General features: G+C 40.5%; 1 protein-coding gene across 1 annotated transcript in view; it reads left to right on the top strand.

The window, feature by feature from the left end:
- klhl14 (kelch-like family member 14) overlaps positions 1–19,299 on the top strand; it is a 57,129-nt gene that overhangs the window by 10,190 nt on the left and 27,640 nt on the right. Inside the window, exon 3 of the mRNA XM_014191101.3 lies at positions 520–641. Within this exon, the coding sequence (XP_014046576.1) occupies positions 520–641 (122 nt within the window). The remainder of the gene's footprint in view (positions 1–519; positions 642–19,299) is intronic.

The raw sequence follows: 19,299 nt of genomic DNA, 5'->3' as shown, positions 1-19,299 counted from the left end.
GGTTACGACTGTTCAGAATGGTGATATGATAAGAGGTTATGATTAATAAGTTGACTGTTTATAGATGTGATAGATAAAGACCTTTTAGAGTTTAATTCAGGAGATGCTAACTCTTTAAAGAACCACTCTCGTGGTGCCCCAGATCATAATGAGTTAGTTACATGATTAATTGAATTGGGTAACAATTAAACATAGTTAGTTAATTAGATAAATAACAGTCTTCAGATTAATGTTAAAGTCAAGTCACAACAATGGGCTACAATTCAGTTACTACCAACACAATGAAGTTGTTGGGATTAGTTACATTTGGCTTTCTACTCAACAAAAACGGTTCTCTCTATGGTTATGTGTGCAAGTGGTTGTTTTATTTCATCTATATCTGTTATGTAATTTATGTTTCCCGGCTTTTGTCCCCCGCCAACCCACTCCATACCCCAACGCCTCCACCCGAATCGCTCCAAATCCCAACCCCCTCCACACCCCGAAACCCTCAACACCTCCTCACCCACTTTACTCCAGGATTCGTTCCAATAAGAGGATGCTGTTGTTGGTGGGTGGCTTGCCCCCTGGACCCGATCGACTCCCTAGTAATCTGGTCCAGTACTATGATGACGAGAAGAAGACATGGAAGATCCTCACTAGTGAGTAGAAACCCTATCTTTTACCGATATGCTCTTTCTGTTATAAGCTTATTTAATAAAGAGGAATCAACGTACCAACGTGTCAACGTACATATCTTTCTACTTCATATTCATCATCTCCAGCAACACCCCAACATCAACATATGTGAAAATGGAGCGTTTCTATGTTTTGTAGTCAAAAAGATAGAGGAGGATAAGTGTTTACAAACATTTGCCTACTTATAGTTGGTTAGAATCACATAATGCACACCAGATGATGTCAAAAAAATTTCTAATGACATCGTTGATCATCTGGTGTGCATATTTTTGACTACAAAACATAAAAATACACCGTTTTCACATATGTTGTGGTGGGGCTAGAGATAATGAACCTTAAGTTGAACAATTGTGAAATATCCCTTCAATTGATTTTTGGGTTTAATTCACAAAAAGTAATCGACATAATAATTTAACCAGATTTCAACCACAAATCAATGACAGGATTTTAAGAAGTGGTTTATTTCAAGTTGAACATTCCTTATGTTTTGTCTTGAGCACAGGTTCATTTCCAGGTAAAATTAAGGGAAGAACAAAAGGAGTTCCTTAAATCCTAGAGGTAATGATGTATCACTATCACTTTTAATGTACGTTTTTTAAACTGAGCGTGGCTTTACAGTCACAGCCCTGTGGCGTGGAGCTTTCTGCCTGGTGTCCCTTGTTTTTTCTGAAATCTCTTGGCAAAGATGCATGGCCAGATTTATAATAATCTAATAATCTTGTGAGGTGTAGATGTAACATTATATAATTACATGTTACTGTCCAGCTGCTTTAAAATACAATAATATTAAGTTATAATATATTATTATAAAATATTGAATATGCCAGATAGATAGCAGAGCGAGGGAAGGAGAAAACATCCCTCCAAGGTGATAAAACCATTTGGTAATTGGACATGCATGGATGTCTTGAAAAACCTTGCAAAGCCAAAATATAATTGTGTGGGTATTTCTTTGCCCAATAATATGTTAAAATATAATTTTTCCCGCAAATGTTGACAATGAATTGAATAATTCTAAAATTCATAATTATATTGATTTTATGGTGCAGTTGAAGTCGGAAGTTTACATACACCTTAGCCAACTACATTTAAACTCAGTTTTCACAATTCCTGACATTTAATCCTCGTAAAAATTCCCTGTCTTTGGTCAGTTAGGATCACCACTTTATTTTAAGAATGTGAAATGTCAGAATAATTTTAGAGAGAATGATTTATCTCAGCTTTTATTTCTTTCATCACATTCCCAGTGGGTCAGAAGTTTACATATACTCAATTAGTGTTTGGTAGCATTGCCTTTAAATTGTTTAACTTGGGTCAAACATTTCGGGTAGCCTTCCACAAGCTTCCCAGAATAAGTTGGGTGAAGTTTGTCCCATTCCTCCTGACAGAGCTGGTGTAACTGAGTCAGGTTTGTAGGCCTCCTTGCTCGCACACGCTTTTTCAGTTCTGCCCACAAATTTTCTATAGGATTGATGTCAGGGCTTTGTGATGGCCACTCCAATACCTTGACTTTGTTGTCCTTAAGCCATTTTGCCACAACTTTGGAAGTATGCTTGGGGTCATTGTCCATTTGGAAGACCCATTTGCGACCAAGCTTCAACTTCCTGACTGATGTCTTGAGATGTTGCTTCAATATATCCACATAATTGTCCTTCCTCATGATGCTATCTATTTTGTGAAGTACACCAGTCCATCCTGCAGCAAAGCACCACCACAACATGATGCTACCACCCCCGTGCTTCACTGTTCGGAGGGTGTTCTTCGGCTTGCAACCCCCCCCCCTTTTTCCTCCAAATATAACGATGGTCATTATGGCCAAACAGTTCTATTTTTGTTTCATCAGACCAGAGGACATTTCTCCAAAAAGTACGATCTTTGTCCCCATGTGCAGTTGCAAACTGTAGTCTGGCTTTTTTTATGGCAGTTTTGGAGCAGTGACTTCTTCCTTGCTGAGCGGCATTTCAGGTTATGTCGATATAGGACTCGTTTTACTGTGGATATAGATACCTTTGTACCTGTTTCCTCCAGCATCTTCACAAAGTCATTTGCTGTTGTTCTGGGATTGATTTGCGCTTTTCGCACCAAAGTATGTTCATCTCTAGGAGACAGAACGCATCTCCTTCCTGAGCGGTATGACGGCTGCATGGTCCCATGGTGTTTATACTTGTGTACTATTGTTTGTGCAGATGAACGTGGTACATTCAGGCATTTGGAAATTGCTCCCAAAGATGAACCAGACTTGTGGATGTCTACAATTTTTTTCTGAGGTCTTGGCTGATTTCTTTAGATTTTCCCATAATGTCAAGCAAAGAGGCACTGAGTGTGAAGGTAGGCCTTCAAATATATCCACAGGTACACCTCCAATTGACTCAAATGATGTCAATTAGCCTATCAGAAGCTACTAAAGCCATGACATCATTTTCTTGAATTGTCCAAGCTGTGTAAAGGCACAGTCAACTTAGTGTATGTAAACTTCTGACCCACTGGAATTGTGATACAGTGAAATAATCTGTCTGTAAACAATTGTTGGGAAAATGTCCTAACCGACTTGCCAAAACTATAGTTTGTAAACAAGACATTTGTGGAGTTTTTGAAAAACGAGTTTTAATGACTCCAACCTAAGTGTATGTAAACTTCCGACTTCAACTGTATATAGTTGATGGTAGAACTTTACCAGAGTATATAATGCGCACAGAACACAAACAAATGATATAATGGCTTCTGCAAATACAAAGAACAAGCTTTCTATTACAGTACTTGCCTCAAGATACAGTGCATTCGGAAAGTATTCAGACCCCTTGACTTTTTCCACATTTTGTTACGTTACAGCCTTATTCTAAAATGTATTAAAATAGTTTTTCCCCCTCATCAATCCACACAATATCCCATAATGAAAAAGCAAAAACAGGTTTTTAGAAATGTTTGCAAATTATATAAAAAAAAAGAAGAAATATAACATTTACATGAGAATTCAGACCTTTTACTCAGTGCTTTGTTAAAGCACCTTTGGCAGCGATTACAGCCTCCAGTCTTCTTGGATATGACGCTACAAGCTTGGCACACCTGTATTTGGCGAGTTTCTCCCATCCTTCTCTGCAGATCCTCTCAAGCTCTGTCAGGTTGGATGTAGAGCGTCGCTGCGCAGCTGTTTTCAGGTCTGTTTTCTGATGTTCGATCGGGTTCAAGTCCGGGCTCTGGCTGGGCCATTCAAGGACATTCAGAGACTTGTCCCGAAGCCACTCCTGCGTTGTCTTGCCTTGTGCTTATGGTCTTTGTCCTGTTGGAAGGTTAACTTTCACCCTAGTCTGAGATCCTGAGCGCTCTGGAGCAGGTTTTCATCAAGGAGCTCTCTGTACTTAGCTCAGTTCATCTTTCCCTCAATCCTGAATAGTCTCCCAGTCCCTGCCGCTGAAAAACATCCCCACAGCATAATGCTGCACCACCATGCTTAACCGTAGTGATGGTGCCAGGTTTCCTCCAGATGTGACGCTTGGCATTCAGTTCAAAGAGTTCAATCTTGGTTTCATCAGACCAGAGAATCTTGTTTGTCATGGTCTGAGTCCTTTAGGTGCCTTTTGGCAAACTCCAAGCGGGCTGTCTTGCGCCTTTTACTGAGGAGTGGCTTCCTTCTGGCCACTCTACCATAAAGGCCTGATTGGTGGAGTACTGCAAAGATGGTTGTCCTTCTGGAAGGTTCTCCCATCTCCACAGAGAATCTCTGGAGCTCTGTCAGTGTAAGCATCGGGTTCTTGGTCACCTCCCTGACCAAGGCCCTTCTCCCCCGATTGCTCAGTTTGGCCAGGCGGCCAGCTCTAGGAAGAGTCTTTGTGGTTCCAAAATTCTTCCATTTAAGAATGGTGGAGGCCACTGTGTTCTTGGGGACCTTCGATGTAGAAATGTTTTGGTACCTTTCCCCAGATCTGTGTCTCGACACAATCATGTCACGGAGCTCTACTGACAATTCCTTCGACCTCATGGCTTGGTTTTTGCTCTGACATGCATTGTCAACTGTGGGACCTTATATAGACAGGTGTGTGCCTATCCAAATCATGTCCAATCAATTGAATTTACCACAGGTGGTCTCCAATCAAGTTGTAGAAACATCTCAAGGATGATCAATGGAAACAGGATGCACCTGAGCTCAATTTCGAGTCTCATAGCAAAGGGTCTGAATACTTATGTAAATAATGTGTTTCTGTTTTTTATTTTTAATACATTTGCAAAAATGTCTAAAAACCTGTTTTCACTTTGTAATTACAGGGTATTGTGCAGATTGATGAGTAAACTTTTTAATTTAATCAATTTTAGGACAAGGCTGTAAATCAAAGGGTCTGAATACTTTACAAATACACTGTATAGCTTTTAATTCAACCTTTATTTTAATAGACAAGTCAGTTTAGAACAAATTCTTATTTACAATGATGGTCTACTTGTAAAGCCCCCCCGGCCAACCCCTCCCCTAACCCAGACGACACTGGGCCAATTTTGCACTGTTCTATGGGACTCCCATCGCAGCCGTTTAGGATCAAACCCGGGTCTGTAGTAAAGCCTCTAGCACTGCAATGCAGTGCCTTAGACCCCTGCGCCACTCGGGAGTTTAGTGTCCTATGCTCAGTCTCACCTGATTATGTTGACCCTTTGAGACACACCATTATATTCTTGCCACGTTCCAAAGATCAAACGGGTGCTAATGGGAAAACTTATCTGTCCTTTGCAGCATCATCATCATCATCTTCTGTCTCTCAGTTGAGTTGTTGTCCTCTTGTCTGGCGGGGGAGCATCTCTCACTAATGTCTCATAGGTATTAACCACTGGCCTATGCTGTCAAAGACCCTGTATACTCTCTCACAATACAATACAACTTTCTAGTCCATTTGTCACAACTGCTCTCAATCCCACCCCAGACAACACACAAACAACACTCACTTTGTGCCCATAGTTATTTCTGGTCCTGGTCTGGTGGTGCGAGTATCATGTACCGTGATACTATTTTAACACATACCATCTGTAGCTAGATAGAATTGTAGTAGTGTTCCCAAATATTACCCACCTGTTTACTATCTGTCAATACTCAACAAGTTAATCGTCTGCTCTATTAAGTGTTACATTTTAACATTTGCCTCAGGTTTTTTCATACATGTACATGATTTGGAAAGACAGGTATACATACACAATGACTTACAGCCCCCATTGATATTTCACTGTTGACATTTTTTTTCTCATTAAAACTCATCGATATGTGTAACAGTGTAAAACAACTAAAAGGTCAATGGGGATTACCATTATTCAAAACTAAAAGTTAATACTCAAATGGTCCGTGTCTGAGTGGAAGGACAAAACTGCAAAATCATCCCCTTAACGTAACACATCGATTGCCACCTGATGGAGAATAATAATAATAATCCTCAGCTGCTACACACTGGATGTGAAATAGAGGATTATTAACGTTCAATCATAACTTTTCAATAAGGCAAAGCCTGAGTGGGACAACGTTTGATGAAGACATTTATCAACACAGTTTAAGGAGAATCTGATCCCTCTCGTCGCGTCAGATCACCGCAGCTCGTCTGTTCTAGAAACTAGAGGAACACTTGCTTGCCATCTAGTGTACCTATAGCACCGTGAAGAAGCAGGGGAGGAAAGTAAGACAAAGACAGTGGCTCATTTAAAGTAGTGACTGTCTGTCCACAGGCTGATTCTACAGCACCTGAGTCAATATTGCATTAACACCTCATGGCTTCAAAAATAAATCTTTATCCAAGCACAGTACTGAACAGAAGAATGCAATGCCGTGGGATGCAACACTAATGACGTTAGATGGCAGTAGTAACGCAACGTTGGTTGGTCCAGTTGCCGTTGAGTTATTCAGTCGACGCCGACCAAGCGTGTTTCAATGCGAGGTATCTAACTCCCTCTAGTGAGCCTGAGAGCTTACTGTAAAGCTAAGACAAGGCCAATTCTAAGGGGCTGGGTTTCTGCCCCATAGTGGTCTTACTGTTTAGGCTCCAGTGGTAAGTTAGGGGACAATTAATTGACAAACATTTTTGATATCAACATCTTTCAACATCATGATCCCTGATCAAATGAATTAGCCAACTTGAATGTGTGTTATGGATAGTAAAACCACTGTTTTGAGTCGTGTTACTACCTTTACCCCTTAATGGAGGCAAAGTGCCTGGTTACCTATGTAAATAAGGTATCTGTTTTTTATTTTTTAATAAATTAGCAACAATTTCTAAAAACCTGTTTTTGTTTTGACATTATGGGGTATTGTGTGTAGATTGATGAGGGGAAAAAATAATGTAATCCATTTTAGAATAAGGCTGTAACGTAACAAAATGTGGAAAAGTGACGGGGTCTGAATACTTTCCGAATGCACTGTTTTAAAAATATATATTTTACTTCATTATATATTTTTCTCCCCTAATTGGAGTAAACTAATGGGCAACAACATTTAGGCTTCTACTTCCAGCTTATACATACTATGTACATTTTACGGCCACAGTATTTTTTACATTAGTTATCTTGTTTTTTGTCCCACCCTTCAACTGAAGCCCTCCTATCTATCTCTGAACACTATCCAGTTTTGATTTCTGTTTTCCATGTATTTTCCAACTGTGCTGAGATGTTTCACAAGTTCTGAACCTTTCTATTCTCATAGTTTTTAAAGATTGTAAATTATTTTTTTTTGGTTAAGAGTATTATTATATTATTGATCGATTGACTATGACTTTTTACATCACCCATTAGTGCCATTTGCAGAGTTAGCGCCAGGTAAATGTTGTAATTCTTTAGCCATTCCTGAACCTGTGACCAAAATCTAGTCACATACTGTATGGACAGTACCAAAACAAATAATCTAATGGTTCTGTCTCTTCACAGCAAAATCTGCAGAGCTGTGATGGTTTATCCCCCATATATACAGTGAGGGAAAAAAGTATTTGATCCCCTGCTGATTTTGTACGTTTGCCCACTGACAAAGAAATGATCAGTCTATAATTTTAATGGTAGGTTTATTTGAACAGTGAGAGACAGAACAACAACAAAAAAATCCAGAAAAGCACATGTCAAAAATGTTATAAATTGATTTGCATTTTAATGAGGGAAATAAGTATTTGACCCCCTCTCAATCAGAAAGAATTCTGGCTCCCAGGTGTCTTTTATACAGGTAACGAGCTGAGATTAGGAGCACACTCTTAAAGGGAGTGCTCCTAATCTCAGTTTGTTACCTGTATAAAAGACACCTGTCCACAGAAGCAATCAATCAATCAGATTCCAAACTCTCCATCATGGCCAAGACCAAAGATCTCTCCAAGGATGTCAAGGACAAGAGTGTAGACCTACACAAGGCTGGAGTGGGCTACAAGACCATCGCCAAGCAGCTTGGTGAGAAGGTGACAACAGTTGGTGCGATTATTTGCAAATGGAAGAAACACAAAAGAACTGTCAATCTCCCTCGGCCTGGGGCTCCATGCAAGATCTCACCTCGTGGAGTTGCAATGACATGAGAACGGTGAGGAATCAGCCCAGAACTACACGGGAGGATCTTGTCAATGATCTCAAGGCAGCTGGGACCATAGTCACCAAGAAAACAATTGGTAACACACTACGCTGTGAAGGACTGAAATCGTGCAGCGCCCGCAAGGTCCCCCTGCTCAAGATAGCACATATACATGCCCGTCTGAAGTTTGCCAATGAACATCTGAATGATTCAGAGGACAACTGGGTGAAAGTGTTGTGGTCAGATGAGACCAAAATGGAGCTCTTTGGCATCAACTCAACTCGCCGTGTTTGGAGGAGGAGGAATGCTGCCTATGACCCCAAGAACACCATCCCCACCGTCAAACATGGAGGTGGAAACATTATGCTTTGGGGGTGTTTTTCTGCTAAGGGGACAGGACAACTTCACCGCATCAAAGGGACGATGGACGGGGCCATGTACCATCAAATCTTGGGTGAAAACCTCCTTCCCTCAGCCAGGGCATTGAAAATGGGTCGTGGATGGGTATTCCAGCATGACAATGACCCAAAACACACGGCCAAGGCAACAAAGGAGTAGCTCAAGAAGAAGCACATTAAGGTCCTGGAGTGGCCTAGCCAGTCTCCAGACCTTAATCCCATAGAAAATCTGTGGAGGGAGCTGAAGGTTCGAGTTGCCAAACGTCAGCCTCGAAACCTTAATGACTTGGAGAAGATCGGCAAAGAGGAGTGGGACAAAATCCCTCCTGAGATGTGTGCAAACCTGGTGGCCAACTACAAGAAACGTCTGACCTCTGTGATTGCCAACAAGGGTTTTGCCACCAAGTACTAAGTCATGTTTTGCAGAGGGGTCAAATACTTATTTCCCTCATTAAAATGCAAAACATTTTATAACATTTTTGACATGCGTTTTTCAGGATTTTTTTGTTGTTATTCTGTCTCTCACTGTTCAAATAAACCTATCATTAAAATTATAGACTGATCATTTCTTTGTCAGTGGGCAAACGTACAAAATCAGCAGGGGATCAAATACTTTTTTCCCTTACTGTATAACATTCTATTGGTTGCAAGGATTTTGTATAATCATATAAATGGAAAAATTCTAAGTTTTGAATCAAGCGTTTTGTGTATCAGATCATAAATCATGTGTCATGGAATCGGTACAAAGAAAATCTCTTCCCAACTATTTTGCAATCTATATGGCACAGTTGTCAATCCTTAAAAGAAACTGGTATACTTTTCTATTTATCACAATTTTCTTAAAACAATTTTGATCTTTAATGCAGAAAAGTTCCTTACTTTCTCCCCCTTCCACTTGCTCTCTTCCATTTTTGCCGTAATGCTGCAATTAGTTGGCTGTAATTTTGAGTAGAGCAGACATTTCCTACCCTAACCAGAAACCGTGGATGGATGGCGGCATTCGCACGAAACTTAAAGCGCGTTCCACCGCATTTAACCATGGAAAGAGGTCTGGGAATATGACTGAATATAAACAGTGTAGTTATTCCCTCCGCAAGGCAATCTAACAAATGCCAGGACAGGGACAAGGTGGAGTCGCAATTCAATGGCTCAGACACGAGATGTATTTTGCATGGTCTATAGGAAATCATGGACTACAAAAAGAAAACCAACCACGTCACGGACACCGATGTCACGCTTCCAGACAAACTAAACACCTTCTTTGCCCGCTTTGAGGATAATACAGTGCCACTGTCACGGCCCGCTAACAAGGACTGCGCCTCCCCCTCTCCTTCTCTGTGGCTCACGTGAGTAAAGCATTTAAACGCGTTAACCCTCGCAAGGCTGCTGGCCCAGACGGCATCCCTAGCCGCGTCTTCAGAGAATGCGCAGACCAGCTGGCTGGTATGTTTACAGACATATTCAATTGCTCTCTATCCTAGTCTGTTGTCCCCACATCCTTAAAGATGGCTATCATTGTTTCTGTACCCAAGAAGGTAAAGATAACTGAACTAAATGACTACCGCCCCGTAGCACTCACTTCTGTCATCATGAAGTGATTTGACAGACTTGTCAAGGATCATATCACCTCCACCTTACTGGCCACCCTAGACACACTTCAGTTTGCATATCACCCCAACAGGCCCACAGACGACGCAATTGCCATCACACTGCACACTGCCCTATCCCATCTGGACAAAAGTAATACCTATGTAAGAATGCTGTTCATTGACTACAGCTCAGCATTCAACACCATAGTACCCTCCATGCTCATTATCAAGCTGGAGGCTCTGGGTCTCAACCCCGCCCTGTGCGACTGGATCCTGGACTTTCTGACGGGCCACCCCCAGGTGGTGATGGTAGGAAATAACATCTCCACTTCGCTGACACTGAACACTGGGGCCCCACAAGGGTGCGTGCTCAGCCTCTCCTGTACTCCCTGTTCACCCACGACTGCGTGGCTATGCACGCCTCCAACTCATTCATCAAGTTTGCAGACGACACAACAGTAGTGGACATGATTACCAGCAACAGCGAGACAGCCTACAGGGAGGAGGTGAGGGCACTTGGAGTGTGGTGTCAGGAAAACAACCTCTCACTCAACGTCAACAAAACAAAGGAGATGATCGTGGACTTCAGGAAACAGCAGACGAAGCACCCCCCTATCCACATCGAAGGGATAGCAGTAGAGAAACTGAAATGGTCCACCCACACAGACAGTGTGGTGAAGAAGGGGCAAACAGCACCTCTTCAACCTCAAGAGGCTGAAGAAATTTGGCTTGTCACTCAAAACCCTGACAAACTTTTACAGATGCACAATCGAGTGCATACTGTCGGGCTGTATCACAGCCTGGTACTGCAACTGCACCGCCCTCCATGACACCTACAACACCCGATGTCACAGGAAGGCCAAAAAGATCATCAAGGACATCAACCACCCGAGCATATTTGCCTATTAACACCGCTACCATCCAGAAGGCGAGGTCAGTACACCCACACAGACAGTGTGGTGAAGAAGGCGCAATAGCGCCTCTTCAACCTCAGGAGGCTGAAGAAATTTGGCTTGTCACCTAAAACCCTGACAAACATTTACAGATGCACAATCGAGAGCATCCTGTCAGCCTGGTACGGCAACTGCACCGCCCTCAACCGCAAGGCTCTCCAGAGGGTGGTGTGGTCTGCACAACGCATCACCGGGGGCAAACTACCTGCCCTCCATGACACCTACAGCACCCGATGTCACAGGAAGGCCAAAAAAGGACATCAACCACCTGAGCCACTGCCTGTTCACACCGCTACCATCCAGAAGGCGAGGTCACTACAGGTGCATCAAAGCTGGGACTGAGAGACTGAAAAACAGCTTCTATCTCAAGGCCATCAGACTATTAAACAGCAATCACTAACTCAGAGAGGCTGCTGCCTACATTGAGACCCAATCACTGTCCACTTTAACAAATGGATCTCTAGTCACTTTATACAATGCCACTCTAAATAATGCCAGTTTAATAATGTTTACATATCTTACATTACTCATATCACATGGCTATACTGTATTTTATACCATCTATTGCACCTTGCCTATTGCTCATCCATATACTTACATGTACATATTTTCATTCACCCCTTTAGATTTGTGTGTATTAAGTAGTTGTTGGGGAATTGTTAGATTATTTGTTAGATTTTACTGCACTGTCGGAACTAGATGCACAAGCATTTCGCTACGCTCACATTAACATCTGCTAAACATGTGTATGTGACAAATAACATTTGATTTGATTTGATTTCCATATATATTTGCTAGCTGCATGTGTGACATAACTCCACCAGTCATATTTATAATATATATTTTTTATCAATTAGTATATTTGAATTTAACCATAATGTTTGTTGTGATATTTGTTCAGTATTTTCTGGTGGATTAAACTGAAATTGCAACCTTCAATGACTTGTTTTTAAAATAGCGATATTTTTGAGATTATTTCATTTTAAAATAACCTAAAGTGAGAGGTTGTAATCTGAATAATGGGAAAAAAACATTATTGAACATGGGGTGAGACATTCTTACTAATGTTCAAGAGAACCAGTTTGGATTTAAGGATTGCTTTTGTATGATTGAAGCCTTTTGTGAGATGTCTAATGCTTAATATTTAGTAAGTGCTGCCCTCCGAATTCATATTCATCATATAAAGAGGCCTGCTTGAATTTTGTCTGGCTTGCCCTTCCAAATAAAATTGAATATGTTTTGCTCATTTAAAAAACAAGTCGCTAGTGTAGGCCATAAGTAAAAAGGTAAATTGGGATATGACTAAAGATTTTTCCACAAATAGACAGGTATTTTCCTTTCCATGATCACAAGATCTTATCTCTTTTTGTTAACTTTCTATAAAACAAATTGTAGTGAGATAATTTCTTTCTTTGGGATATGAATACCGAGTATGTTCACTTCACCATCAGACCATTTTATTGGTAAACTACCCGGTAATGTAAAAGTTGTATTTTTTAGTGATCCAATACATAATATAGTACACTTATCATCATTTGGTTGTAATCCAGAGATGATAGAAAAATTGTATAGATCCTCTATGAGGCTGTGGAGGGATCCAAACTGTGGATTTCAAAGAAAACGTGAATCATCAGCGTACAATGAGACCGTTGTTTTTAAGCCCTGGATTTCCAGCCCCTTGACTTTATTGTTGTATCTGATTTTAATAGCTATGGCCATAATAAATAGATATGCCGATAGTGGACAACCTTGTATTACTCCTCTTGACAGTTTAATACTTTCTGAGAAGTAACCATTATTTACTATTTTACACCTAGGGTAACGATACATAACTTTAACCCATTGAATAAGGGATTCTCCAAAATTGAAATATTCCAGGCATTTATATATAAATTCCAGTCGTACTTTATCAAAAGCCAGTTATGAATACCAGGCCTGGTGTCCCAGATTTTTCATAGTGTTCTATCGTTTCCAGTACTTGTCTTACATTATCTCCAATGCATCGTCCATGTAAAAACATGTCTGATTAGGATGAATAATATCCGACAATATCTTTTTAATACTTGTGCTATCCATTTTTCTAGAATTTCTGCATCACAACAGTGAAGTGTAAGGGGCCTCCAATTTTAATGGACTGGATCTTGGGTCCTGTTTCAGTAACAATGAAAATCAGATCTTCTTGTTGAGAATCTGATAATCTATAATTTTTATGGTTAAAATATGCTAATAATGGTCCTCTGGTATACCTCCATGAATCCACTTGCTCTAATAAATCCATGATATTTGTGATTTCCTTAAATGCATGAGGGTAATAGTTTGTAGTGTGATTTCCTTTACGGTCCATTGAGGTATTTAAAACCATATTATAATCTCCCACCATAATAACAGAGTTTTGTATTGCTTGTAAGCTTGATTAATTATTATATATATTTTTAAAGAAGCGTTGATCATCATTATTTGGACCGTAATTTTAAAAGAATCCATCTACTAATTAATATCATCAACCCTTTTGAATATCTTTGCCCATGGGAGAACTATATTCTGTTCCTCATCAATCTACTGTCACGTCCTGACCAGTAGAGGGTGTAGTTGGGTCAGGACGTGGCAGAAGGGAGTGTGTTTTTTATTGTTTCATTGATTTTGGCCGTGTGACTTCCAATCAAGCACAGCTGTAGAGGGTTGTGGTTGATTGGGAGTCACACATAAGTTGCCTACGTTTCCTTTGTGTTTCGTGGGTAATTGTGCTTGTCAATGTGGTTGCACCTGACAGGACTGTGTTGGCTGTCAGTTTTTGTTGTTTTTGTAAATGCATAGTGTTCGTGACATTAAATATGACGAACCCTAACTCCGCCGCATTTTGGTCCACTTCTTCCATAGACAGCCGTTACATCTACACACAATACCCCATAATGACAAAGCAAAACCAGGTTTTTAGAAATATTTGCAAATGTATAAAAAAAACAGAAATACCTTATTTACATAAGTATTCAGACCCTTTGCTATGAGTCTCGAAATTGAGCTCAGGAGCATCCTGTTTCCATAGATCATCATTGAGATGTTTCTACAACTTGATTCGAGTCCACCTGTGGTAAATTCAATTAATTGGACATGATTTGGAAAGGCACACACCTGTCTATATAAGGTACCACAGTTGACAGTGCATGTCAGAGCAAAAACCAAGCCTCGAAATTGAAGTAAATGTCTGTAGAGCTCCAAGACAAGATTGTGTCCAGGCACAGATCTGGGGAAAGGTACCAAAACATTTCTGCAGCATTGAAGGTCCCCAAGAACACAGTGGCCTCCATCATTCTTAATTCTTAAGCCTAGGCGTCCCGCTACGGGACAACTTCCGGTAAAACTGGAGGGCGCGCAATTCAAATAAATAATCATAAAAACGATGGATATTAAACATTTAGGTACATAAGTGTCTTATATCGGTTGAAAGCTTAAATTCTTGTTAATCTAACTGCACTGTCTGATTTACAGTAGCTATTACAGCGAAAGCATGCAATGCGGTTGTTTGTGGATGGCGCCCCAAATCAAAATATTTTTCCACCGGCACAAGTTTCATAAATTCACAAATAGCGATTAAATATTCACTTACTTTTTGAAACTCTTCCTCTGATTTGTCATCCAAAGGGTCCCAGCTATAACATGTAGTGTCGTTTTGTTAGATAAAATCCTTCTTTGTATCCAAAAACTCTGTTTAGTTGGCACAATCAATTTGAGTAATCCACTCGTTCAACGTGCAGAGAAAGTAATCCGAAAATCTAACCCTAAACTTTGTTTCAACAAGTCAAAATACGTTTCTATTTACTCCTCAGATACCCTAAAATGTAATCAAACTATAATATTTCTTACGGAAAGAAGTATGTTAAATAGGAAACCGATTTTAACAGGTGTGTCCTGTCTTCATAGCGCGTGCAAACACGAATTTCCAAGACTGTGTCCCTGTACTAAAAGTGATATTTATTATTCGTTTTTGAAGTTACCAGCCTGAAACCTTGAACATAGACTGCTGGCACCCTGTGGAAGCCATAGGAATTGCATCCAGGGAGCTAATTTTCAGCCTGACCTTATACTTGCCATTGTAAGAGGAGGATGGTCTCTCCCCCAAAGAATTCTGGTTGGTTTTTCTTTGGATTATCTCCTACCATATCTATTGTGCATACAGCCAAGACAATCCAACAGTGGCTTCAGGACAAGTCTCTGGATGTCCTTGAGTGGCCCAGCAGAGCCCGGACTTGAACCCCATCGAACATCTCTGGAGAGACCTGAAAATAGCTGTGCAGCGACACTCCCCATTCAACCTGACAGAGCTTGAGAGGATCGGCAGAGAAGAATGGGGAAAACTCCTCAAATACAGGTGTACCCAAGAAGACTCAAGGCTGTAATCGCTGCCATAGGTGCTTCAACAAAGTACTGAGTAAGGGTTCTGAATACTTATGTAAATGAGACATTTCAATTTTTATTTTTAATAAATTTGCTAAAATATCTTTTAACCTCTATGGGCTACGTGGGACGCAAGCGTCCCACCCGTGGTGCACTCCATCAACAGCAGGTGCATTTCAAGAGCGGCAAATTTGAATCGAAATAAATGTCAAAATTCAAATTTTTCAAACATACAACTATTTTACACCCTTTGAAAGATAAACATCTCCTTAATCTAACCACGTTTTACGATTTCAAAAAGGTTTTACGGCGAAAGCATAAATTTAGAGTATGTTAGGACAGTACATTTACAAGAGTTGTGTGTAATGTTGTGCCAATTCAAAGACAGGCGTCACCAAAACCATAAAATCAGCTAAAATTATGCACTAACCTTTTACAATCTCCAACAGATGACACTCCTAGGACATTGTGTTAGACAATGCATGCATTTTTAGTTCTATCAAGTTCATATTTATATCCAAAAACAGCGTTTTACTGTGGCGTTGATGTTCAGGAAATCGTTTCCCTCCAATAACCGGCATTCAAGTCAGCACCACAAATTAAATAATTAATATTAGAAAACATTGGTAAAATATTATATTGTCATTTAAAGAATTATAGATTTACATCTCTTGAACGCAATCAACTTGCCAGATTTAAAAATAACCTTACTGGGAAATCACACTTTGCAATAATCTGAGCACTGCGCCCAGAAAAATACGCGTTGCGATACAGACTAGCCGCCATGTTGGGGAGATCTAAAATCGAAAATACTATGTAAATAATCCATTACCTTTGATTCTCTTCATCAGATGTCACTTCCAGGTATCACAGCTCCATAACGAATGTATTTTTGTTCAAAAAAGCTCATCATTTATGTCCAAAAATCTCCGTCTTGTTAGCACATGGTCTAAGCCCGCCAGACTTCACTTCATGAACGAGGGGAAAAAATATATTTACGTTCGTTCAAACATGTCAAACGTTGTATAGCATAAATCATTAGGGCCTTTTTTAACCAGAACATGAATAATATTCAAGGTGGACGAATGCATTCTCTTTTATAACGTATTGGAACGAGGGTACCCAACATGAACTCGCGCGCCAGGTGTCTAATGGGCCATCATCGTTCCATGGCTCTTGTTCGGTCAGATCTCCCTCCAGAAGACTCAAAACACTTTGTAAAGGCTGGTGACATCTAGTGGAAGCAATAGGAAGTGCCAAAATATTCCTCAGCCCCTGTGTTTTTCAATGGCATAGGTTTAAAGGTAATACAACACATCAGGTATCCACTTCCTGTCAGAATCTGTCTCAGGGTTTTGCCTGCCAAATGAGTTCTGTTATACTCACAGACAGTTCAATTCAATTCAATTCAAACAGTTTTAGAAACTTTAGGGTGTTTTCTATCCATATATAATAAGTATATGCATATTCTAGTTACTGGGTAGGATTAGTAACCAGATTAAATCGGGTACATTTTTTTATCCAGCCGTGCAAATACTGCCCCCTAGCCCTAACAGGTTAAAACAGTTTTTGCTTTATAATTTGGGGTATTGTGTGTAGATTGATGAGGGAATTTTAACGAAACAAAAAGTGGAAAAGTCAAGGGGTCTGAATACTTTACGAATGCGCTGTATATTTAAAAATCTAGCCTATCTTAATTTATTTCCACAATTAACAAGTAATATGTGTAATAATGTATGCATTCATACAAAGGATTGTTACCTATCATCAGGATTGGCATTACAAAAATTACATTTTTGGCAAGCAATTATTATTTTGGCAAACAATTATTGTGATTCATCCTATATTGTCCCTAACATTATTACCCTATAGAAACAGATGTGGGATGGACACACACACACACACACACACACACACACACACACACACACACACACACACACACACACACACACACACACACACACACACACACACACTCCACCCTTCCCCCCACAAACAACCACAAGCTCAGATGTTCAACAGTTCAAATCAAATCAAATGTTGTTGTTCACATACACGTGTTTAGCAGATGTTATTGCGGGTGTAGCGAAATGCTTGTGCTTCTAGCTCCGACAGTGCAATAATATCTAACAATTACACAACATACAGTGGCTTGCGAAAGTATTCACCCCCCTTGGCATTTTTCCTATTTTGTTTGCCTTACAACCTGGAATTAAAATACATTTTTGGGGGGTTTGTATCATTTGATTTACACAACATGCCTACTACTTTGAAGATGCAAAATATTTTTTATTGTGAAACAAACAAGAAATAAGACAAAAAAACTGAAAACTTGAGCGTGCATAACTATTCACCCCCCCCAAAGTTAATACTTTGTAGAGCCACCTTTTGCAGCAATTACAGCTGCAAGTCTCTTGGGGGATGTCTCTATAAGCTTGCCACATCTAGCCACTGGGATTTTTGCCCATTCTTCAAGGCAAAACTGCTCCAGCTCCTTCAAGTTGGATGGGTTCGTTCCGCTGGTGTATAGCAATCTTTAAGTCATACCACAGATTCTCAATTGGATTGAGGTCTGGGCTTTGACTAGGCCATTCCAAGAAATGTCCCCTTAAACCACTCAAGCGCTGCTTTATCAGTATGCTTAGGGTCATTGTCCTGCTGGTAGGTGAACCTCCGTCCCAGGCTCAAACGTCTGGAAGATTGAAACAGGTTTCCCTCAAGAATTTCCCTGTATTTAGCGCCATCCATCGCCATCTATGATTCCTTCAATTCTGAGCAGTTTCCCAGTCCCTGCTGATGAAAAACATCCCCACAGCATGATGCTGCCACCACCATGCTTCACTGTGGGGATGTTGTTCTCGGGATGATGAGAGCTGTTGGGTTTGAACCAGACATAGCATTTTCCTTGATGGCCAAAAAACTCAATTTTAGTCTCATGTGACCAGAGTACCTTCTTCCATATGTTTGGGGAGTCTCCCACATGCCTTTTGGCGAACACCAAACATGTTTGTTTATTTTTTTCTTTATGCAATGGCTTTTTTCTGGCCACTCTTCTGTAAAGCCCAGCGTTCTAATGATCTAAAGTTGTGCTGTTGCTACTGACTGTAAACTCACAGTCCAGTTCAAAGTGAATGATGGCAGGCCCGTGTAGCAAATGTCTTGTTTGCATATAGGCCTACTGTAGCTCTGATTGGCACACCGGTCTGCATAGACTCCGGTTCTGGACAAGATAAATGTTTTTTTGTTGGTGTTATTTACTGTAGTGGCTTTCCCACCCTGTATTGCTATAGAATTTTCACAAATGCCTAAATATTCGTCATTCCCAAACATTCTATGAATTGATGAAAAGGTGAAAATGACCATATCTAAGTGCTCGCTTGTCAGAAAATGTAAAACATTGTGTCATATTCTTCCTGGGGGTGTATATGAACAGATTTGTATAAGGTTTCATGTTGCTAAAACGCTGTAAGTTCCACTTTAAACATCCATGTGGACTACAGCACTTGTGAGTTTGCGGTGGATTTCCTTTCCCTGTTGGACTGTTTCAATTTCACACAGCATGTGAATTTTCCAACTCATTCCAAGGCATCACCCTCGACCTGGTGTGCTCCACTGGCATCGCTCCCGACGATCTGTATGGCCTGGAACGCACCATTTCTGACCACATAGCCGTCCTATTTAACCTTTCCATCCCCCTCCCCAAGACCCTTAACAAATGCATCATCACCCTCAGAAACATCAAACCTGTCAACACCCACCCCCCCACCCTGAACCTCTCCTGACCC

This window comes from Salmo salar, chromosome 03, assembly GCF_965601325.2.
Source record: "Salmo salar chromosome 03, fSalSal1, whole genome shotgun sequence".
NCBI lineage: Eukaryota > Metazoa > Chordata > Actinopteri > Salmoniformes > Salmonidae > Salmo > Salmo salar.
This window is presented reverse-complemented; position numbering and strand designations above follow the sequence as displayed.